The sequence below is a fragment of the Epinephelus moara genome, chromosome 13, assembly GCF_006386435.1.
Source record: "Epinephelus moara isolate mb chromosome 13, YSFRI_EMoa_1.0, whole genome shotgun sequence".
NCBI lineage: Eukaryota > Metazoa > Chordata > Actinopteri > Perciformes > Serranidae > Epinephelus > Epinephelus moara.
Genome location: NC_065518.1, coordinates 20,401,671 through 20,425,110, shown reverse-complemented (window position 1 = coordinate 20,425,110; position 23,440 = coordinate 20,401,671). Strand labels below are relative to the sequence as shown.

Here is a 23,440-nt window from a genome sequence, read left to right as displayed (position 1 = left end):
AATAACAAAGAAATGCAAAATAATTAAATGAAAAGAAACAAACAAGGTGAAAACCTAATTGTGTCACCTCAGTGTCTCACCTTATACAGGCCAGCGGTGAGTAAAGCGAGGAAAGCCAACCCTCCCAGGGATCCTCCGATAATCTCTTTGGTGAAGTCTGGTTCAGTGTACACTTCTACCTCTGCCTCGATCTGAGAGGTGAAATGACAGAGTGCGGATCAAATTTCAAGCTCTTTAAAAACCCCAATAAGTGAAAACAACGTTTAATCACCTTGCGAACAGGAGGTTTGTTATTAGACGCTGCTGAAATAAAGATGTACTGGTTTCCGTCATACTCCAGAGTGGCTGTGCTGGTCAGGAGGAATTTGGCAGATCTAAGTCCAATCTGTTTGAGGAGAAAATGAGAAGTGGAATGATTTGATGTTTAGCGTTGTTACATTTCAATGCAAAATCATTTGTAAAGATATTTTACCACAACAGAGTCAGGGAGCTGTTTTAATCAAAATACTGAAATGCTGCACTTCAGTTTGTTGAACATCAAACACACACTTCAGTTACCTGCTCGATCCATCCAGAACTAAGGTTGGCAGAGATGTTGTACCTTCTATTCTCCAGTCTTCCCATGAACCTGCTGCACTTGAACACCCTACACCTGGCTACAGAGCAGTCCTGTTGGTGATTCAGAGGCAGAAAACACAGAACACTGTTTTCAGGTCTGCACACTCCAATTAGATGGAAAAAATATATATATATATATATATATATATAGTAGGGACTGTTTGTTATTTAGGAGAGGGGAGGGGGTGGTGTAAAATCGGGGAGGCGTCATTTTTTTAAGCACTGGAGAAGGACAGACAACTTTAAATAGTTGTATTTTGTATTTATTTTAAATACTATCTGAACCCTAAAATCTGCCAGCGGGTTTGATAGGCATGTTTTCTTAAAATAATCGCAGAAATCACACATTTATCATCACTAGAAACTGTAATTATCATCTGATTTTTGGTCCTTGAATGCAGTGAAGGGTTCCAGCAGAAGTTATAACCAAATCTTAACTAACTCTTAAATTTTACTTGGTAAGTCCTGATCCAATCTCAAAGATCGTTATAAGAATCGATCAAGGCACATTTTAATTGACAGGCTTTACTGAGCTATATTGAGCCCAATCTGGCTCTTTGTTTTACATCAGCTTTCACACAGGTGTTTGTACCAGCGAAGGTTTCATGCACAGTGCGCAGTAAGTGCAGCCGTCATCAACTCTCCAACCCTCTGTCTCTCCTCCACTCCACACCTTGCCGGCGGTGAAACACCACACACTAAAAACAGCAGCAAAATGCTGTTTGAGACTGTTTATTTATGTTATTCATCAAAGTTATGAGCACTCGTTTCGGCTCAGTGTGAGAATCTCTTGCATTTTGGTTTTAGATAGATAGACAGACAGACAGACAGACAGACAGACATACAGATAGTCCTGTGCTGTTTGCTACAACAACAACAAAGTCACATCCCAGCCACTCCCTTCCTCTGATAAATAAAGAACAGTCCCTCACACGGATGTAGCTCCTCATCGAACTTACCACAGTCTTAGTTTTCTCAATCTTGGCAACAAAATCTGTGTCAGTAGGTTCCTTATCTGTGTCTTTTTGGCAGTCTGGAATCTGAAATAGAGCCGCATCATGTCAGTTTAGGAGTGACCAGATGTGGTCTCCGTATAACCACAATCATCCATGCATGATGCTGCAGTTGCATAAAAACAGCTACATTTGAGACATTTATGAGGGAGGTTGGGTAAATACAAGTTCCCACATGTTACCGTCAAACTGTCTGAATCCACCCAGATGTCTTTATCACCAAGCTTCACTGGCACATTTATCACCACAGTGAAATTCAGTGCTCTGATGTCATTTGTAACCTAAGAGAAGGGAAGAATAGAAAAAGGTTGTTGGTATTAAAGAGCGTTAAAATGAAGTCTAACTCAAGCAAATGAACTTAGAATTAATTACTGATAAGATATTTTACCACAATATGTTGGTGGACCGGTTTCTGCAAATCGTTCTTTCCGTAAGAGAAATTGGTGTAGCTGAGAAAACTGAACAGACATTTTAAAAATGTGATGAATTTTGGGCAATATTACACCAGATTAAAATGATTATTACTTTTTAATTTATTTATTTTGTTTCACCTTAAATAACACAAACCTTTCAATTGTAGCAAAAATGCCGTACTTCACATCAATCCCTTTCTTTTTGTAGGGTTCGCTTTGGGGTGAGTGCACCTGATTCCCACTAACAGAGAGGTGAAATCATTTGTACAAATGGTAAATGGATGATTGTACTCTTGCGTATTGTTGTAAGCAGACAGCTGAGCAGTACCTGGTAGCATTTGCAGTGACAAAAATCCTCCTGTCAAGTTGACTGTTGGTTTCGATTCCATAGGAGACGATGAAGAAAGCCTGAAATGAAACGAGCAAGATCAGATTGTATCTCCTGTCTCTGCAGCGGTGAGAAAAGATGCTTCTGTACCAACAACAAACCTTTGTTTTGCTCTTAAGAATAGGCTTGTCAACAGTGCAGTCTGTCTTTCCTCGCGTTAAGCCGTCTTCACTGTCCAAGGAGTTGCACTCTATTCTTCCCTTTTATCAGAAACAAACAAAACTTGAATTGCTGTGTGACACCAGAGCGCAGTCGAGATGAACAGAAGCCGACAGGTCCAGACACCTTACCTGCAGACTTGTAAACTTCCTATAGGAGAACCCGGCAGGGTACGTGAGAATGACATGGCTGTTGTAGGAGTTTTCCTCTGTGTTCTCCACTGAGACGGTGACATCCAGCAGTTCATCAATGCCCACTTTAACCACGGAGGAACTGATAGATTATGAGGAAAGAGAAAGGTGAAGGTGGAGGAGAACAAGTCTTCAGCCATAGTAGCATCTCTCTGAGGCTGAGGCACAGCTTAATGCTAACGTCAGCATGTTACTATGCATGTTTGCCATCTTAAGCGGGATTTATACTTGTGCGCCTACGCCATAGTGAGCATTTGTACTTGTGTGGTAATGTGTCTGTGTCAACCACACCTCCTCACTAAGGTAAAAGTTTCTGTCCCTTCTAGGGATGGGTAAACGATCAAAATTCATTACTGGATCATCAAAAAAATTAACGATCAATTATCAATTAATGATAAGCGAGTATTTAAAAAGAGAGAAAACAAAAGAGTGCAGTGCAGACTGTCGCCACAAGAGAGCGCAGCTGCCCCAGCTTGAGCTTCAACCCCCCAGGCCAAAGAGGAAGAAGAGTTCACCCCTGGGTGTTTACAACCGTTACCAGCCAGGGGTTACAGGCTTCAGTTTCAGCGAAACCACCATCTTTCAATGGCGTAGTGTTTTTAGAGGTCTCAAGGGAAGCCGCTGAGGCTTTGGAGAGTGATGAGCCTCCGTCTGTTTATGATTTTTTTGCCTGGCATAGGTCTGGCGGGGGGTCTCGTAGGCACGGCGGCTCGCCGGGCCTGTAGCATTGCAAGGGAAACACTGCGACTATTGAGCAAAATTATTTGTGATCGATCAAAATCCTTAACAATAATCGAAAATTGATGCCCATCCCTAGTCCCTTCCTTGCTCAGAGTTGCTTTAAGAACTTTCCTAAATCACTCCCAAGCTAGGACTCCTTACTAAAAATGTTTTAGGCTAAATTAGGAGCTCTCAGAGAGTGTTCTCAGAAAGGTTTTGAATGCGACCCCTGTCCTACACAGGAGCAAGACACAAACACTCTGTGGTGGTTTTACCTCTCTGTGTAGTCATTGTGCATTTTGATGTGCTTTTGTGCCTCTTTGTGGTCATTTTGTGTCTCTTGTGTTGGCACACTTTCCTTTTAGCTGTCAGGCTAGGTGGGTTGGGCTCACCAAGGCATAGAGCCTGTGTTAGTTTGAAAGGCAGCGTGCCGAAGTAATTAAGAGAGATGATTCGGACCAGGTGTGCAACCAGAGTTGATGAGAGATGTTTCTAAGCGCCATGAGGAGGACAGATGGTGGAATAGCCTCCATTTCTCTATGAAGTTTTGTTTCAAGATATTATCTGCGTGTTTAATGTCTATAAATAAACTGTGAATGCAGCACTGACACTAAGCAGTGTAGGACCACAGAGAGGGAGCTGACAGAGTAACAGCCATCGGATCGGTATCCGGACTGCAAGGCAGCAGGTAGGCCTTTAGCCTGGCAGCCAAACGCTGACTCTCTAGTAGTATATGTGTGAGCCACCAAGTTCTGGGAGTCCTACATGAGTGTATGTCCAAAGTCAGTGGTTCCCATGTGATGGGTTGATGTCCAAAAGTGGGTCTCAGGTCCATTCTGAACGAACCGCAAGTGACTTATGAATGTGTCAAGTTTGTAAAAAAACACACTTTATTTTGAAGAACACTGGATTTCCGGCACAGAGCTTTTATTTTCAAGTGCTGTCTCCTGCTGTAGAGTGAATGACTAATGGACAGCTGCTTAACAGAGACAGAGAACTAGCTTGACTACATGACCAAGCGCAAGCATGATCCTGAATATATTTAACTGTGTGGAAAGTGAACTAATGAAAGAGAAATCTGGACCCCTTTACTGGACCAGTTGGGAACCACTGTTCTACGTAATAGTATCAAGTGCCCAGGGTTGTGTTTACCGTGACACTTGTTAGTCATTCTGTGTCTTCTTTTGGGTTGTTTTGTGTCTCTTTATGGTCATTTTGAGTCTCTTCCCGTCAGTACATGTTAATTTAATTGACATGTTGCAGGTGAAGACTAAAGGGGGGCCTTGATACTCTGGTCCCCAGGGCCTGTGCCCAGTAGGCCTGTTCATCCATGATACATGAAAAAAATACAAATTTTTATCTGATGATGACATCAGACAAAAAGTAAAGGGAACACAGAGGTGAATACAATTCATCCTGTAAATGAGACATTTCAAGTAAAAGCCTCAAGGTGTTGCTAAAGAGACAGGGATCTCTAAAGTCTATGATAGGTCTATGTGAGGTAGCTGAACACAAGATCGAGGTATGTTCACTTCTCACTCGAGTTTTATAAAGCCAGGAAAAATATCCTTCTGCCATATCCATTACAGTATCATTAAACTGTCTGATAGAATTATGGCTAAAACATTGATTAAAATCAAAACTGAAATCAACTGACTAATAGCTTATTAGATTAATACCCCTAACAGGATAAGCAGTTATGGAAGATGAATGAATCCACTGACTAAAACTTGACTTGTACAAAATAAAAAAGACACAAATGTGACTTTAAACCAAACACAATTTTCAGGAAGCAGCTGGGACTAAACTAAATCTAAAAATCTTGTCAAAGTCAACAATGCCCCTGCCTAGAACGATGCCACTGTGTGACGGTAACATCCAACAGTTCAACAATGTACAAAAAAAAGACTTGAAAACTATAAAACCATCTATGATATTTCACACTGAAAGAGGCATAGCTTAACTATTTCTGCCTGTACTGAACCCAAGACCTGAAAGAATACACTGTAAGTAAAACAGCGTGCTGTACAGTTGGCGTGCAAACCCCTTGCACTTGCGTATAAGAGACCATGTGACCACACACCAAAGTTAGACTTCACTCTCGTTACTCACCTGGTAAAGTTGAAGTCCACTTTCAGGCTATCTACACATTGGTTGTCCGTGCCGCAGTTGATCTCAAACCCTAACTGTGGAAGACAGTTTGAAATACAGAATGTTGGTGAAAGGAGCAGTGTGAAGGATTTAGTGGCATCTAGTGGTAAGAATTGCAAATTGCAACCAGCTGAAACATCTCCCATGTGCCAAGTGTGAACTCCCAGTTAGAATTTCTTCAGTGTTAATTGTTCAGGAGGTTTTTCTCGGGAGCTGAATTATCAGCAGAGATAAAATTCTCTCTTAAACAAACGGACCTGGTTGTTCTAAACTGGTAAGAACACTAAATTATGTAGTTTCACATTCAAAACCTTTGTCTTCTGACGCTGTTCAGCTCGTCACGGACAGGCAACGCAACAATACATATGGGCCCATCTAGAGCCAGTATTTGGTTTGTCCATTCTGGGCTACTGTAGGAAACACGGCAGTGCAACATGGTGGATTCCATGGTCAAGGACCTGCTCCCTATGTAGATATAAACAGCTTATTCTAAGGTAACAAAAACACAATGATTCTTATTTTCAGGTGATTATACACTAATGAAAGGCTTGAGACAAAGGTGATGAAGCTGCCACTATTGCATTCACAAAGACTAAGCTTTATGCTTGAGTTAATACTGTGACAGAAAATAAAGACCATGTCTCAGCAAGTTCTTTAAAGGTCTTTAGAGACTACTTACAGGATGAGTGGTGGTTTGCTGCGCCTGCATGGCGAGACTCGGACTGAGATTTTGGTCAGAAGGCACACCATCAAAGGTGAATTTGAGTTCGTTGTAAAGAGCATTGAGAGAATCATCTGGACAAGCCTGAAAGAGGAAGGTACTATTATGGAATACCATTTTTTAGGGTGTGAACACAACATGAGTACAGAGAGGCTAAGTCTATCCCCTTCCGGTGTCTCCCATGGGAGTTTATTTCAGAAAAAAATATGTCCAGTAGTCAACATGCGGAGACAAATGCTTTTTTTTTTATCCTGTTTGAATTGTGCCATGAATTACACATGATTTTCAACTGAAAATATAGTTTTGCAAGTCAGGACTGTCACAGTTTGTCATAGTACCATTAATTTTGTGTGAAACTGCTCAGTGAACTTTCAGACCTAGAGTTGTCTTGCTTTGGTCCGAATCAGGGACTAATTTTGTTACAAAGTTGCATAGTTACCGAGAGTTGGTTCATGTTCTCACGGCAGCATTTACAAGCGGACCAGATAAAATGCCTTGCTCTTGATTGGTCAGAATTTCCATGTGGGAAAAATCCTGGAAGTAAACAAAACGTTGAAGAAGAGTATGCGACCCTTTCTAATGTCACAATGGAGGGACAACTACGCAGGTTGATTTTAGCGCTGGTCATCGTGGACTATATTGCTGTCATTGTTCATTTTAGTCAAACCATACAGTTTGAAAACGAGGTGTGGCTCCAACTAGAAAACAATGTGTTGATGCATTGGATGTGCTGAATGTGCATATTAAGGCAGTACAGGAGGAAGTGCACATTAATAATCCTCCAGAACTGTAACATGCTCATGTTTAACCCAAACAATGTGTCATGTGACTGCAGTTGGTTCAGATCGAGGTCAGAACACGTTCTCACCACAAACGAACCGCACCAGAGTTTGTTTGTAACCGGACCAAGACCACGTCTTCAAGAAGGTCTCGGTCCGGTTGTTTTGGTGCACAGCCGAGTGCGATTGCTGTGTTCACACCTGCCCAAACAAACTTGAGTTTGACTGAACCGAACCAAACAGGGCAGGTGTGAAAGCACCCTAAATCTCTCGTCTCACACCATATACATCGTCAATACCAGCTAGCTGGGTAACTTAGCTATGTTCCACACACAAATGTAACGTTAGCTTACCTTATGTGTTTTATCCAGCGACTGTGGTTTTCTGACTTGCAATATCTAACTGCATATTTTTTCCCGAAAACACGGTGGTCCACAGGAAGGGGAGGGACTTTCCCTCTCTATTAAACATGGGATTTTTTTTTTTTATTGTGAGAAAGGCTGTGATTTTCCAATTAAACAGGTTCTTCACAAGCCAAAAACTACGTGAATCTATCAGATTTTAAAGTTGTGTACATCTAGCAACTCACCTCAACAAAGAACTTCACAGTGCTGCATTGTGGCCGGGTTAAGTCAAGAGTAACTTCTTTAGTCACCTCTCGTTTTTTCTCGCTAATAACAGCACGGTTATTTGGGACTTTGCGGGTGGCATCCAGCTTTATAGTATATGCGATCCGAGCTTGAGCTGGAATGGATTAGAGTTTCATTAAGAGGTTACTCATGTATTCAAAACAAGTATTTAAATGTATGGACAGTAGAGAATCAGGCACCTCGTTGTACTGTGGAGTGTCTGGTCATGGTAAAGCAGATTTTCGCTGTGTGCTCCAGTTGTGTTGAGCAGTCTATGTTTTGAGTGGGGATTAGGTTTGGGCTGTATGACACCGCAGCTTCAACCATTACTATAGGCTTTGTTCTGGAAATGGAAAGAGTAGGAGAATACATTGATTGATCATAGTAGAGTTGCACTTAAGGGTAAAATGGGGTGAATATGGGTAAAGTGGGACACTTTATGATAATTTACCTTCTGCCTCATATTTAATTATGATCCAAATGTCTTAGCTCTTAATATAATACACTGCTCATAAAAAAGGGAACACTTAAATCACACATCAGATCTTGGTGAACAAATTATTTAAGCTGAAAATCTTACTGATGTAAATTGTATAATTTGTTGAGAACAAAATGACATAACAACAGCCAATGGAAACCAAAATCATCCACCCACTGAGGGCTGGATTCAAAATCACATTGAAAATCAAAGTAAAACAATTGAAATCACAGGCTGAACCAACTGATAATGTGCCTGTATGCACTCTGGACAACGTCTGGGTATGCTCCTGACAAGTCGGTGGATGGTGTCCTGGATCTCCTCCCCAACCTGGATCAGGGCATCAGTGAGCCCTTGGACAGTCTGTGGTGGTACTTGGCAGCATCGGATGCACTGATGCATAACGTCCCATAGGTGCTCAATTGGATTTAGGTCAAGGAATGAGAGGGCCAGTCAATGGCATCAATGCCTTCATCATCCAGGAACTGCTGGCCACATGAGACCTGGCATTGTCCTGCACCAGGAGTAAACCAGGGCCCACTGCACCAGCATAAAGTCTGACAGTCACTCTGAGGATTTCATCCTGATACCTAACAGCAGTCAGGGTAAGGTTAGCTATGACATGGAGGTCTGTGTGACCCTCCAAGGACAGGCCTCCCCAGACCATCACTGACCCATCGCCAAACCAGTCATGCTGGATGATGTTGCAGGCAGTGTGAAGTTCACCACAGTATCTCCAGACTCTTACATGCCTGTCACATGTGTTCAGTGTGAACCTGCTCTCATCTGTGAAGGGAACGGGGCGCCAATGGTGGACTTGCCAGTTCTAGTGGTTTCTAGTGAATGCCAATCGAGCTGCATGGTGCTGGGCTGTGAGCACAGGTCCCACTAGAGGACGTCAGGCGCCTCATACCCCCCTTATGGAGTCTGTTTCTGACAGTTTGGTCAGAAACATGCACACCTGTAGCCTGCTGGAGGTCATTTTGTAGGGCTCCGACAGTGCTCCTCCTGTTCCTCCTCACACAAAGGAGCAGATACTAGTCCTGCTGTTGGTTGAAGCCCATCTACGGCCCTGTCCAGCTGTCCTCATGTAATGGCCAGTCTCCTGGTATCTCCTCCATGCTCTTGAGACTATGCTGGGAAACACAGCAAACCTTCTTGCAAATCTACTTTTGGATGTGTCATCCTGGAGGAGCTGGACTACCTGTGCAAACCACCTCATGCTATTACTAGTGACAAGGACACGAGCAGAACCCAAAACTAGAGGAGAATCAGTCAGGATAAGGACAGAGCAACTGTCTCTGGCAACCACATGTAAAACCATTCCCTTTTTGGAGGTTGTCTTGCTTTTGCCTCTCCATTGCACCTGTTGTTTCTTTAATTTGCACCAAAGCAGGTGAAACTGATTCACAATCACTTGTGCTTCCTAAATGCACAGACCGAGATCCCTGAAGTTTAAATGACTTGGTGTTAAACTGTGACCATCAAGTGTTCCCTTAATCTTTTGAGCAGTGTACTATGCAGAATAGCTTAGGAGCTCTGCTATACTATACAGAAGATAAAAGAAAAACACACATACAAAAAGGGAACTCAACCCCCTCAGTAAGAACAGTCCCACTTAACCAGTATTCACCCTGTGTAACAGGAGCATCTTGGACTGACCTGAGTAAGACAACTGCGCCCTTCGAACCCACAGCTAAGTCGGGCAGACCGTCCTTACTTTGGTCAAAAGACGACTGACTTATCGACATGCCAAAGAACCGCAGTCCTGGCTGGACATCAGAGCCAGCAATTCTCTATGTAAATGGAAATATTTAAATCCAATTGAAAATCTTTATATTGAAGATAGTGTTAAAGCCATACATACTAGATCTGTTTTTCTTACCCACCTGTGAGTAAAAAAGACTGATTCTTCCTCCTCCTTCGCCGTGGAATATGTAGATGCTGCCTTGGCCGTCGTTCTCCAAAGGCGCTCCAACTGCCAACTCATTGAGACCATCTGCATTAAGATCAGGCAGGACAGCAAGAGAAGACCCAAACCTTCCTTTGACAGATGCAGCCCCTCTCAGCACTGACGGAGAATCATCGAAGTGACACTCCACATTCTGGTGAGTATACAAGGATGAGAGTCAAAGTTAACACGGTCATAAAAACACAAATAGATTAATTGTGCCAGATAAAACTGACATTTACCAAACCACTAATGCTGCAAACGTAAACTCTTCCCTCTCTGTCAGTGTCCACGAACATAGGGGAAGATATGAGGATTAGATCACTGAATTCGTCACGATCCACATCCATGGCACAAACAGCAGCCCCAAAATATTCACCACTCTGAGACTGTGTAAACAAATGATCAATAAAAATAATAACATAAAAGAAGCAAACTTTTAATGTTTTAAAAAAGAAACATGCTTCACATTGTCCTTAATAGTAAATGCACACCTGATATTGAGAGGGTTCGATATTTTGGCGATTCCATTCATGGGTAAGTACCACCACAGATCCTTTGTGATGATATCTTGGAGCACCAGCAACTGTCAATGTGCCTTGCCTTGTTTTAGCGACTGCCATGGAGTAACCTATAATTAGAGCCCATCAGTTAAAAGTCAACTCGGAGCAAACTGTCTGGTTTTGCAGATTTAAGTTAGTTATTATTATCATTATTAATTCTAATAATAACCATCTCTTTTTTAACCTAATACTTCATTGCTAGATAAATGCTAACTTAGCACTTTCTTCAGGTCTTTCACTTTTGAGCCAAGGGGCAAAGGGGGCTGATCATGGACTGACGTGTAGATATGGTGGGCAAGTCATGTAACTAGTGGGCGGGACATGCAGCTGCTTCAGCTGCAGCTATACCTGCTTGACAAAGGGAGCAGGTCCTCGTCCAAAGAGATCGCCATTTTCCAATGCCATGTTTCTACAGTTGCCCAGAATGGACAAAACAAACATTGGCCCCAGGTAGGGCCATTCATGACTGTTGTTAGCCGCTCCTCTGCGATGAGCAGCATCACAATAACACTGATTTTTTTTAACGTGAAACTACTTTATTCAGTGTTTTTACTGGTTTTAATCACCTGATCCGTTTGCTTTGGAGAGGAAGAGACCTCTACAATTATCCGGCTCCCGGTAAAAATCTTCTAAACAACAAACACTGGAGGAATCCTAACTGGGAGTTCATGCTTGGCATTTGGAAAAAGTTTCAGCTGGTTGCAGTGTGCAGTCCTCACCACTAGATGCCACTAAATCCTACACATTGCTCTTTCAAAACTTTTGTGAAAACATCATGATTTGTACTCTGACTTTATCTGACTGACACTCTTTTTAGGCATTTCAAATGTAACATAAAACATATAAAAATAAAATAATACACAATAAACAGTATATAATAACTTTAAAATTCAGAGAGAAGAGAAAAGATGCAAGTCTGTGATGTACATTTCACATTTGTATTTATATCCTTACCCAGATAACTGTCAGCGTCTATACTCGGCTCAAAGGAGATGATCTTCTGGCCTGTGAGTAAGTACTGCAGGAAGCCTCCCTTCCACACATTAGCACCAACCACAGCCATCTGAATTCCCTTTAATTCAAATGGACTTTAAATTAAACTGATTCATTTTGTTACACATTTTCACTAAATCTTAAACTTAGATATTAAAGTAAAAGAAGGAGGTGATTAAAATAAATACTCGTGTGTCATAAGAGATTGTCCAAAGAAAATGTGTGTTGCATACATTACAAATACATCTGAATTTTCCATCAACAAAAGGTGTTTGTGTCTTTTTTTTTTGTTTTTGTTTTGTTTTGTGTTGTTGTTTTTTTTTACCTCAGGCACATAAGCTACACTGAATCCCTCTTGAGCCATTTCCATTTTCAGTGACTCCCCACCTGTTTGCGATCCTGTAACCAATAAGGACTTTTATATAGCTAAATTATAAATCAGACTCAATTAAAGCAAACTGATCCACACAAAAATCATGCTTGTTTGCAGGTTAACATGTGATGTGTGTAATATTTGGCAATAATTGTTTTTTTAATGTAGACAACTATACCTTCAATAGAGAAGATTTTGGCCTGCAAACTCTGTCGTATTTGTTCAAGAGCGTCAAAGTTCTCCACTTGAAACACGTGGTTGTCTTTGGGAGATGATGCAATGGTGTTCAGTTCATTTTTTGCTTCAACTTTGTTAAATGCGTCTCCCACCTGAAGATGTTAAAAACAAGTGACATGACATGTTGTGCTGTGCAACAGAGTTAATTAGGGTCTTGAATTCACTGAGTAGAACTTACTCCAATAGCAAATCGAACAATCTTTTCCTTCTCAGCTAAGGTTGCTGAAGATGGCAATAAATTCCGGTCATGAGATGCTCCATCAGTAATGACTATCAAGACCTTCCTCACGTTAGATCTGGAACCTCTTGTTGATGTGAAAATATTTTGTCTGTCACAAAAAAAGGTCGAAAGATTTCAGTACACCTTTTTGTAATGCATTTTATCATATCACATGATTAATAGTCTGACTTTTCACAGTGAATAGATGTTTTGCTGGGGTGCCTAGTATACCATAATTCAAGAAAACTGGCTTATATGTAATTATATATGTAATTAGGGCCCAAGCACTATGCGGTGCGAGGACCCTATTGAAATTATTCTTCTTACTTCAAATGAATCGCATTTTTGAGGGGCTTAACATATTCAAAAACTCATGAAACTTTGCACACACATCACATCTGGTGAACAATTTGATATCTTGGGGGGTCTCAGAATGGCTCAGTAGCGCCCCCTACAGTATTTTGACAAAGCAGCCCCCGAAGCTGGTTTCGCCGACATATACATGAAACTGGTTAGGCACATGTAACACCCTAAGACGTACAAAATAGTCTCTTGGAGCCATACCCTAAACCCAACAGGAAGTCAGCCACTTTTGAATTTTATGTGGAATTTTATGCATATTTTGACATTTCCAGGGGTCGTACGTTAATCAACTCCTCCAACAGATTTGATCCGATCAACTTCAAATTTGGTGTGTACCATCTCAAGACATTGGACATCAAAAGTTGTTGAGTTTTCGTCGAACCATGTAGCCTTGGTAAGGTGTCAAACTTCTATGTTTTGTCACCAAACAGGATGTGGTTTGTAACTCCAGCATACATGGTCCAATCTTCCCCAGACTTTACAGGATTGATGGCAGTCCCGCCCTGAACACATCTACATGCCAATCATTAGTTATATTTATAGCCCCCACTACCGACAACAGGAAATGTCATGTTTTATACTTTGATGTACATCTTCCACAAAATTGACCAGATCCACTTTAAATTTGGCCAAAACTGCCATAAGACCTTGATGACGCTTTATTGTCAAAACTGTGAGTTTTCGTCAATAGGGGGTTGGCGAATTTCAATGTTTTGACATGATAACAAAACCTGTAAAAACTTCACTCCACATAGTCATATCTCTCCTTCTTATCTGTCTCACACAAATGATGACAGTCATGGCCTAAACACCTCAGTGGAGGAAGTCTGAATCCTATTCATAGCGCCCCTTACTTGCAACAGGAAATAACAAGATTTATATTTTAATGTCCTCCTTCTAGCAGGTTAATCAGACCCACCTCAAACTTGTTCAGAAAAGTCCTAAGACCTTGATGATACTAAGAAATGAAGCTTTTGAGAAGCCAAAATGCTTCTACATATAGCTGCTTTAAGGATATGATATGTAACATTTCCACATTAAAATGTCCAAACACGACTAAACTCATGATATATACTTTGATTAGCTGTGTCGTTAAATCGACTCTGACCTAAAGATGGACAAACAGATACTGTAAATGATGTAGTGCGAAAGAGCTTCTTCCAGCTCAGGAGGCTGTCCAAGGTTAAATCTTTTCTATCACGTTCAGGCCTCCATCTCTCGCTTACAGTTAGTCCAGAACGCCGCTGCTCGTCTGCTAACTGGTACACGTAAGCAAGAGCACATTAGTCCTGTACTTGCCTCCCTCCATTGGCTTCCTGTGCGCCATAGGATTGATTTCAAAATTCTGCTGTTTGCTTTCAAGTGCCTTAACGGCTTGGCACCCATCTACCTCTCCGACCTGCTGGAACCCTATATCCCTCAAAGGTCCCTCAGGTCCTCCGATCAGCTTCTCCTAGCTTACCCTAAATCCAGGCTGAAGCTCAGGGGAAATCGGGCTTTCACAGTGGCAGCTCCAAAACTTTGCTGCTATATAAATAAATTGGTATGGTATGGTATGGTATGGTATGGTATGGTGTCATTACATTACATTATCCTAAATGTTTCCAACAATGTTCAAACCCAGTGAAATATGTAATCTTAATCAATAAATAGTGTTTTTGTTTGGGTTTTTTTTTGGTTGCTAGAACGTGCATTTGTCAACTCCAACAAATACATGAAAGTAGTAGGGCACTTTTTTAGATACAGTTAAAGATGTTCACATCATAAAGTGATACAGAAAAGGCAAAAATTAATGCAGAAAAATTCACTAAAATTCACCTCGCCCCGTTTTGACAGATTCAGTACATTTTGGGATTTAACTTAAATAAGGAATTCCTAAGAACTTCTTCATGTCAGCATGATGACAGCACTTACACCACAAACTTGATGGCTTCAGCTGTGTAAGTTGTTGACCGTAGTTGCTGAATGTCATTGACTTTTTGTTCCCATGATTTAGTTCCAGAGGAAAAATCATCAAAGTAATATTCTACTCGGGGAACATGGGAGAACTGGGCAATAGCAAACTGCAAAAATAGGAGAAAAAGAAAAACAGTCTGTTAGTGATTTAAACATCAACTCTTAAATTCGTAAATGTGACTGTCAAATGATAAAGGATTGTGAAATTAGCCCTTTCAGTCAACATTGCACCAGAAATGAGTTCTTAGAGTCTGTGCTATGAACAAACTGGCAGTGTAAACATAACATTACCTTTGTATCTAATGGCAGGAGTGAGCGGACCAGATTTTTCACGAAAGTCTTCATTGTGTAAAAATCCAGTCTGGATACGCTGCCTGAACCATCCAACAGGAACGCAATGTCTGCTGATCGGCACTCTGTCAAAGAGATTTCAAGCCACTTATAAGTTAGTTCAAGCATTTTTTTCACACATTTCATGTCCCAAAAATGCAGCAAACAGAACACAGAAAATGTAATACAACGTCCCCTTGCACTCTTCCAGTGTACCTGCATCATTTGAGAGACCACAACACGTAGTATTATTTATATATAACTATTTCGTTGTAAGAGGTGCAAGCTGATCATATGACGGCGGCATTGTGTTAAATTATACCTGTAGAATACAAACTGTAAACTAAACTATAAACTTTTTTGTCTCAGTATTTGCATTTGCTTCTTTGAATGACATAAGATAAGACAAGATAAGATAAGATATGATAAGATCTTTATTTATCCCATGTGAAATTGCTGTGCTGCAGTTGCAATACAAAGCCGAAGGGCTGCAGATACAAAGAGTGCAATGTACATGGACTAAAATAACATTAGCAGAAAACCAAATGTATAGCAAATATGAAATCAGATATAGTGCAAATATAAAACTAGACAACAGGAAGATGCAAAAAAACAACAAGTGACTAGTATGGATGATATAAGTCGGGTTGCTTATAAATAATATATAAGTCAAAGCTGAGGTAGTTGGTGTAAAAGTGTGGGAGTGCATGGTTAACGCAGATTGTTCATGAATATGTCCATGCTGTTTCCTTCATGTTGCGTTACTGCACATGATGTCTCGTGAGTCAGCTGTGACAAACTGAGTCATGATGACAAGACTCCAATAAGGTACTGTGTGTGAGTGTGTGTGTGTGTGTGTGTGTGTGTGTGAGAGAGAAGGGAGGCTGGAGCCACCTCAAGTCCCTCTGACTCCACTGTCCATCTCTTGATGATTGAGTTAATATCTGTAATGGTGGTCCGAAAAACCAGCTACCTTTTCGCGAAGACACAAGATCATTCCATGATGACTTGCTTCAGAACTACTAGCGAGCTAAACTCGCCCCATACCCTCCTGCACCCATTTCAAATACAGATATTCATGTTTTTTCTTTCTCATGTTGTTATGACATTCCTAAGGAAAACCAACAGTGAGCACAACAATCTGTTTTTCACTTCAAACCAAGAGAGATATTCATACAAGTGGTCTGTTAAATGTCGTCATGCGTTTGAAATGATCAGTGTCCTCAGTCCCCAGTATGAAAGATGTTAAAGTTCGCCTGCTCTGTGCTGCAGGAAAGGGTCTAAGTCATAGTTAGCTGCAATGGGGCCTCACATGTTTGCATTACGACATCAAACTTGGACATCATCATGACTCAGTCATCGAAACTTTGAGAACTACTAGCCTAAGATTTTTGTTCCAAAATGCTTTAAAATGGTCCAGTTAGCTGTTTATATGAAGAGGGATGAATTAAAGGCTCACCACTCAAGAAAAGTGTGTGTGTGTGTGTGTGTGTGTGTGTGTGTGTGTTACCTTTATTATAAGGAGGTATAAGATGACCTATCATTCTGTTCGAACTGTCTATCTGCAAGCACGCACCACTGTACATGGTGATACTTTTGCAGTCCTTTGGGATGGTTGGACCACATGCCTGAAACGAGACAGTCCTGATCAGTAAATAATATGTTGCTGTCTTTACTGTGTGTTTGATGTAAGGCAGCAAGAAAGAGATTTCACCAGAAAGACAAAGAAAAGTTGAAGTGAATTGTGAATATTTGCAGTTTAATGGCTCACCACGGTGTTCTGTGTGGAGGGATTGCTTGTCATTGTCAAACCAAGAGACATGTTTACGGCAAAATCTGGCACTGCGTTGAAAACATTTGTCAGTCAGGTTCAAAAAACTGATTCAAGACAATTTGTGATAGCAACACAACAACAGTCTCAGTGACCACTACAAACAAGCTCCCGCCAGTAATATACCTCTTTATACTTCCTTATGTTGTCTGATGACTATAACCCCAATTCCAAAAAAGTTGGGACGCTGTGTAAAGCATAAGGTCTGGACTGCAGGCAGGCCAGTCTAGTATCTGCACTCTTTTTCTATGAAGCTGGGCTGTTGTAGCACATGGAGAATGAGGCTCAGCCTTGTCCTGCTGTAATGAGCGGGGACATCCCTAAAAAAGACGCCGTCTGGATGGCAGCATATGATGCTCCAAAACCTGTATGTTGCTTTCTGTATTCACGGTGCCTTCACAAACGTGCAGGTTACCCATGATGCCATGAGCACTAACACACCTCCATACCATCACAGATGCTGGCTTTGAACTTTGGGCTGGTAACAACTTAGACAGCTCTTTTCCTCTTTATTCCGGAGGACAAGATGTCCATGACTTCCAAAAACAATTTGAAATGTGGACTCGTCAGACCACAGCACACTGTTCCACTTTGTGTCAGGCCATCTCAGATGAGCTCAGGTTCAGAGAAGTTGGCAGTGTTTCTGGATGCTGTTGATATGTCAGTGCAGTGCAGTTATGACGCCCCACACTTTCAGATGAACTTAAAATAAGAGGAGAACCTTAGCATTTCTGTGCTGTAGACTGTATTCTACATTCCACATCTGGAGACATGCAGTATCTTCTGTGGACCAACCTACTCCTCGTCCTGCATCCTGCCTGAACAAACAGACGAAATAAGCCAATGTGGTTTCGTCTGTTTTTCCAAGCGTCCCAGTGCAACAGCATGTGGTCTAGAGGGCTGAATACAATGGCAAAGAGCAAAGCGAACCTGGAGCGCCTTGTGTTCACAGTGCACAGATTAAGCAAACCACACTGCAGGCTTGAAGCCAACCAGTTCTTTCGGCATGTTCACATATACGCAAAAAATGCTGAGTCACCGCTTAGAGGGCTGATAAGGACGGTTCAGGCAGGTGTGAAAACACCCTTAAAATATGCAGAAACAAACGTAATTGTAGTGGGAACAACAACAAATACTTGTTCTTGCTTTACTTCATCTGTTAACTACTAAAGTCAACACACAAAAGATACTTTGAGAAAAGCTATCTCAGTATCTTTTCTAGAATTATCCTGAAACTAAATCTATAAGGTAGTCCACATAAGATCTTCTTGAACACTGGTCTTAAGAAGTTCTTAACCAAGCCCCTCATGCTTGTAATTTCTTTCAATGATGGCTGGTAATCAGAATTATTGCTTGTTTAGTTTAGTGTATATGAAGCATTTGGAAATGAGAAGTTGCTTACATGAAACTGGTATTTCACGGCAGCTGTCGGTGGAGCATGCATATATCTGTCCCCTTCCGTCTTGTGAATACTGGTGAAGAGGAGCACTGACCAGCAAGCTGATGAAATACAACCAGACAAATATCGCAAAGAGCCAAATGAGTCACACATTTTATTTCCTACATGACAATAAATGCTACGTGCTTTATCAGACATTAGTGTGAGACACACATGACTGAAAAGGCTCATGTTCAAACATCCATGCTTTGACTTACCTGGATGGTCTCTGCACCACCTGGTATCCAAATCCTTCAGCGGGGTTAGACAGGACCTTCCAAGCCTTGGGATCGATATTGAAACCAAGTGTGGTTTTTAACACTGAGGAATGAAGAAGAAAGAACCCCACTATTTTAATCTGATCATCTGTGCAGACTGTTATTGCAACTTTAAAATGATTCTGCATGACACGTGTTTGATTTTGTTGGAAAATATATTCTCTATGTGCTGCTTTTAGTTAATTCAAAGGGTCTAGTGCTGTGAATTAATGTCTGCCACAGCATCTTTTATGATAATACCACAAGGGGGCGCTAAAACTAGAAATTTTCAAATTCTAAACATAAAGGCCCTTAACAATTAGTGATGTTAATAATGACATAATAATGACCAGTTGAGCTGGGTGTGCCAATTTACGCATGTTTCATGCTTTGTGTCTTTTCAAAATAAACTTCGGTTTTGGCAGCAAATGTACTGTTTCTGCTTGTTGTATGCATACAGTCTCTTTACAAAATATACTTCCAACATTGACAAAACAGTTCATTTTTAGGTTCACTTCCATAGGTTTAGGCAACAAAAACGAGGTTTAGAAAAAAGCATCATGGTTTGACCTAAATTAACTACATTTCTTACCAATGTAATGTACCATCACATGAGATACTTCAGTAGCATAGCATGCTACACATACTAGCCAATAGCAGCCCCCAGGGCTGAACAATGACGCAAACATGGAAGTACCAAAAACTGCAGTTCCTCGAATGGCCACTTAAGGCTAACTCCAGAAGCCATTCGGTCCCCATAGACCCCCATGTTAAAATACCCAGATTTACAGCAGAATTCAACAAGTTTACAGCCTGGTACAACAAACATTTAATGTCCAACCTCTCGGCCAAATATGGTCACCTCTGGCTCCAAAAAACCAACACATTCTCACTCCGACCTCGTCACATGTTGACGTGCTTGGTCATGGACTTTCCACGTCCACATACAACATGCAAGGCACCCTGGGTGCTTTGGTTGTTGACGTTCTGGGACACTATCAAGTTCTGCCTGTCTCTGTCTCTCTTTATGTCTCATTGTGTCATACAGATTACTGTTAATTTATCATGTTGATCTGTTCTGTACGACATCTATTGCATGTCTGTCCGTCCTGGAAGAGGGATCCCTCCTCAGTTGCTCTTCCTGAGGTTTCTACCACTTTTTTCCCTATTAAAGGTTTTTTTGGGGAGTTTTTCCTTATCCGCTGCGAGGGTCCTAAGGACAGAGGGATGTTGTATGCTGTAAAGCCCTGTGAGGCAAATTGTGATTTGTGATATTGGGCTTTATAAATATAATTGATTGATTGATTGACTGATTGATTGATTACATGCATTGTCTTCTTTCAAGATACACTTCAGTTTTCTCAGGAAATTTAACGTTTACATACAGTCTCTTTCAAAATAAAAGCACCACATTGGTACAACACCGCAAATTATTGTTTTTTCTCCTTCAACAATAAATGCACGTGGTTACGTTTTGGGGGGGAAAAAGCAGTTTGGCTTTAGAGTCTTATGGGACGTGAACACCACTCTCCTTGGTGAAAGTTGGTGTTTGTTAGATCCATCCACCACCCATCTTGGCTGCCCTACTTGGACTTTCGCCACCTTAACTTTCATCCTTGTCCTGCTGTGTTTCCCCCTGACGCCACCAGGCGCCGTTATAGTTAATTGCATATCATGCCGATGTTAAGGGATGGCCTTTTTTGTTAGTGTCTGACGCCGCAAGTCACTGCCCAAGCGCCGGATTTTGATGACTTCGGAGTGAGTGGGCTCAAAAAATCAAGATGGTGACGGCTGAAATACCAAACTTGAGGCTTCAAAATGGGAGTCTATAAACCATTGGATGAAGTCATGGTGGCCACATTCATTATTTTTACAGTCTATGGCACAGGCACACTATGATGGTATTAAAATGACTCGATTTACTTTTTGTTTCAGTCAACGGTGACCTCTCCCATCCCATCTCTCCCATTGACCCATCCACCACCTCCCACTCACACTATGCTGACTCTCTTGCTCTTCAAACTACAGGAGATGCTCAGAATGACAAAAAATGCTGCCAAGGCCATGTTTTTGCCGCAGTGGCCGCAGGCTTGATTCTAGCCTGTTGCTACATGTGCTTAAACTGTCCAATTAATTAAAGGCAAAAGCCAAAAAAAAACCACACACAAAAACAGGCTGCTGAAGGGTACCTCTGGGCGTTGATATTTGATGCCGAATGCTTGTGATCAAGTGTTAGTATTTGATGAGTTCTGAGTGAGACTGGGTTGGTCAATCATGTCAATTGCTGCTCATGAACCGCGGTCAAACAGTCAAACTAGGCAGCACTGATTGAATATGAATCATGATTACTGCATTGCCTATTTCTCACCTCAAATGTTTTCAACATATTATAGTGTACTGTTAGCTGTAAAATGAGAAAGTTTACTCCGACTGGTGGGCGGTGCTTGTTGGTACTTTGGTCAACTGTTTCCAGCATGGCAGCTGGGTCACCAACTTTCTCATTTAATAACTAAACAGTACACTAAAATTTGTTTCTGAGAACATTTAAGGTGAGAAATATACAATGCAGTGACAGAATCTTGATTCATAATTGATCAGTTTTGCCTAGTTTGACAGTTTAACTGCAGTCCACATGCAGTGATTGATATGGTTGTTTTCAGTGCGCTGTGGTAGATCCTGGCAAATGACATTAGAGGCGGAAGGATAAGGAGGAGAGACATGGAATTTTTACAGCAGAAATTAGACTAACCAGAACAACCCAAAGGTACAGTACACTACATGGTATTGTATAGGAAATCTTCTTTCTATATTTGCCTTTGCGTAGGGGTTTCTGACGATGAGTGATTTTCTTGCTTAAAGCCTTCCTTCCTTTTTTTTTTTTTTTTTTTCCCTTTTTTGGCCGTAGAGATTTTCTAAAAATGGTCAGTGAGACACAAACACTGACTGGCTTGAGAAAAATGTTTCCTCATAGTTCCTCAAAGTTACAAGAGGTGGGAGCAGATAACAGCTTCCTCTTATTAGATCTGTTGAACTGCAGGCTGACACTGGCCTGACACCTCTGGTAGATATTCCTGAAATTTGGTACCCTGTATGTATGTATACAGGGTTCAAACTTAACTTTTTGGCTTACTAGCCAAGTGGCTAGGAAGCTTTAAAAATCTACTGGCCAGAAATTTTTTTCACTAGCCAAAAATCATAAATAGCATTTTGGTATATTCTCAATGTGTTATTACTATAATACACTCGAGCAATTGTCAAACGGGAACGCTTACATTGGTTAACTGGCCTCTTTCTTGTTGTAGGCTTTTAAAATTCCTTCGCTCCGTGTTTCCAACTGTTGCAGCCAGTGAGCACAGACATGCAGTGTGCCGGTGGATCTTATCAGCCTTTCTAGGGCGTGGAAATGGCGTGGAAATGCAGCAGCAGATAATATCAATAAGGTGGCTGCAGTTCTCACCATCTGCTGAGAACAAGTGTCAGAGATGAATAGGATGTGAGTTGGTAAACACGCCTATGTAGAGTCGAGTCGCATCCATTGCAGGCTGTTTATGGTAAGTTTTAATTCATGCATAATAACGATTTAGGATGTTAGACTGTTGACCTGTCTAGAGTGACCAACGCCTCCAGTCACCCTGCAACCCAGCACTCACTAAGCAGATATACATAATGAATGAACACAGTGATGGATTATAATTTAGGATCTCACATTCAGTTACACAGGTGGCCACAAGACAAGGAATTAGCATTTAGTTTGAGGTGAGTGGTGAGAGGTGTTAAACCGTGAGACTGAGAAGCAAAAATTAATTTGTGTTGGATTTCATGCCTCGATAAAAGTCTATCAGTCACACCCACCTTTGCGCCATTTTGAATTGAGGCCAATGTTGACCAAATTTGGTGCGTGCAGGGCCCTGACAAAATGTCATGTGTTTATTTTTAAGTCTGTCATACACCTAACAGAGCTGTTTCAGGTGTGATCTATTTGCTGCAGTGAAACAATTCTTGCAAACATCCACTCCGTGCAAACTTTTAATGACATTACAGTGATAGATGCAGCTACAATATCGCAGGTTTAAAAGGTCAGAAATCATCTGACATAAATCTGACTCAATTTTTTTTTTTTTGCACTATACTTGTAATGTAATTGTAATTGTACAAAGCCACAATGTTCCTAGACAAACATTTTCTACACTTAAAATGAGAACATTTAGAGGAAGTATTGACACAGATAGTTTAATTCACAGAGGATGAAATACAAATGTGGCATTTATCATCTTAATTTTTGTACATATTGTTATGACAGTTAATAGTTTTTGAGACCTGGTGTAATAACTGATAATAGTATGCTTCCAGTATGCCATTATAGGAACATAAATAAGTCAGAAAATGTCATTAAATGGAATGACAGGATCTTATTTTAACTGCTGGCACAAATATTAATAAAGAGGCAAAAACAGGAAGTTTAAATTTCTTACCTGACAAGAATACTGCAGTAATAATTATCCAGTCCATTGTGTTACTCCCATGAAAAGTACTACAAGGGTGATGTATCCTCTGAGCTCATACGCTTGTATTTGGCAACTTTTGTGCTTTCTGGCGACCCACTTAACTATTTCTACCACAGAAACTGTCAAGGAGGGGGGTGTCGAAAGCAGAATGCAGAAATCAAAA

At 41.0% G+C, this 23,440-nt stretch overlaps 1 protein-coding gene across 2 annotated transcripts in view; it reads right to left on the bottom strand.

Annotated features, from left to right (window-relative positions):
• The window catches only part of LOC126399599 (integrin alpha-M-like), a 26,509-nt gene extending 3,069 nt beyond the window's left edge, over positions 1-23,440 (bottom strand). Inside the window, exons 1-29 of one of the 2 annotated variants that reach the window (XM_050059683.1) lie at positions 23,245-23,440; positions 18,734-18,836; positions 18,480-18,577; positions 17,018-17,088; positions 16,757-16,874; positions 15,208-15,332; positions 14,875-15,023; positions 12,556-12,706; positions 12,319-12,469; positions 12,093-12,166; positions 11,729-11,846; positions 10,706-10,842; positions 10,454-10,600; positions 10,150-10,365; positions 9,923-10,056; positions 7,983-8,125; positions 7,743-7,897; positions 6,333-6,458; positions 5,615-5,688; positions 2,723-2,864; positions 2,534-2,632; positions 2,373-2,452; positions 2,199-2,285; positions 2,020-2,089; positions 1,814-1,912; positions 1,578-1,658; positions 559-669; positions 272-385; positions 81-191 (exon numbers count right to left, since the gene is read on the bottom strand). In XM_050059683.1, coding sequence (XP_049915640.1) covers positions 81-191; positions 272-385; positions 559-669; positions 1,578-1,658; positions 1,814-1,912; positions 2,020-2,089; positions 2,199-2,285; positions 2,373-2,452; positions 2,534-2,632; positions 2,723-2,864; positions 5,615-5,688; positions 6,333-6,458; positions 7,743-7,897; positions 7,983-8,125; positions 9,923-10,056; positions 10,150-10,365; positions 10,454-10,600; positions 10,706-10,842; positions 11,729-11,846; positions 12,093-12,166; positions 12,319-12,469; positions 12,556-12,706; positions 14,875-15,023; positions 15,208-15,332; positions 16,757-16,874; positions 17,018-17,088; positions 18,480-18,577; positions 18,734-18,836; positions 23,245-23,281 — 3,321 coding nt within the window. In that variant the 5' untranslated portion in view covers positions 23,282-23,440. Of the gene's footprint in view, positions 1-80; positions 192-271; positions 386-558; positions 670-1,577; positions 1,659-1,813; positions 1,913-2,019; positions 2,090-2,198; positions 2,286-2,372; positions 2,453-2,533; positions 2,633-2,722; positions 2,865-5,614; positions 5,689-6,332; positions 6,459-7,742; positions 7,898-7,982; positions 8,126-9,922; positions 10,057-10,149; positions 10,366-10,453; positions 10,601-10,705; positions 10,843-11,728; positions 11,847-12,092; positions 12,167-12,318; positions 12,470-12,555; positions 12,707-14,874; positions 15,024-15,207; positions 15,333-16,756; positions 16,875-17,017; positions 17,089-18,479; positions 18,578-18,733; positions 18,837-22,044; positions 22,154-23,244 lie in introns of those variants that run through there. The other variant, XM_050059684.1, reaches the window with a different exon arrangement.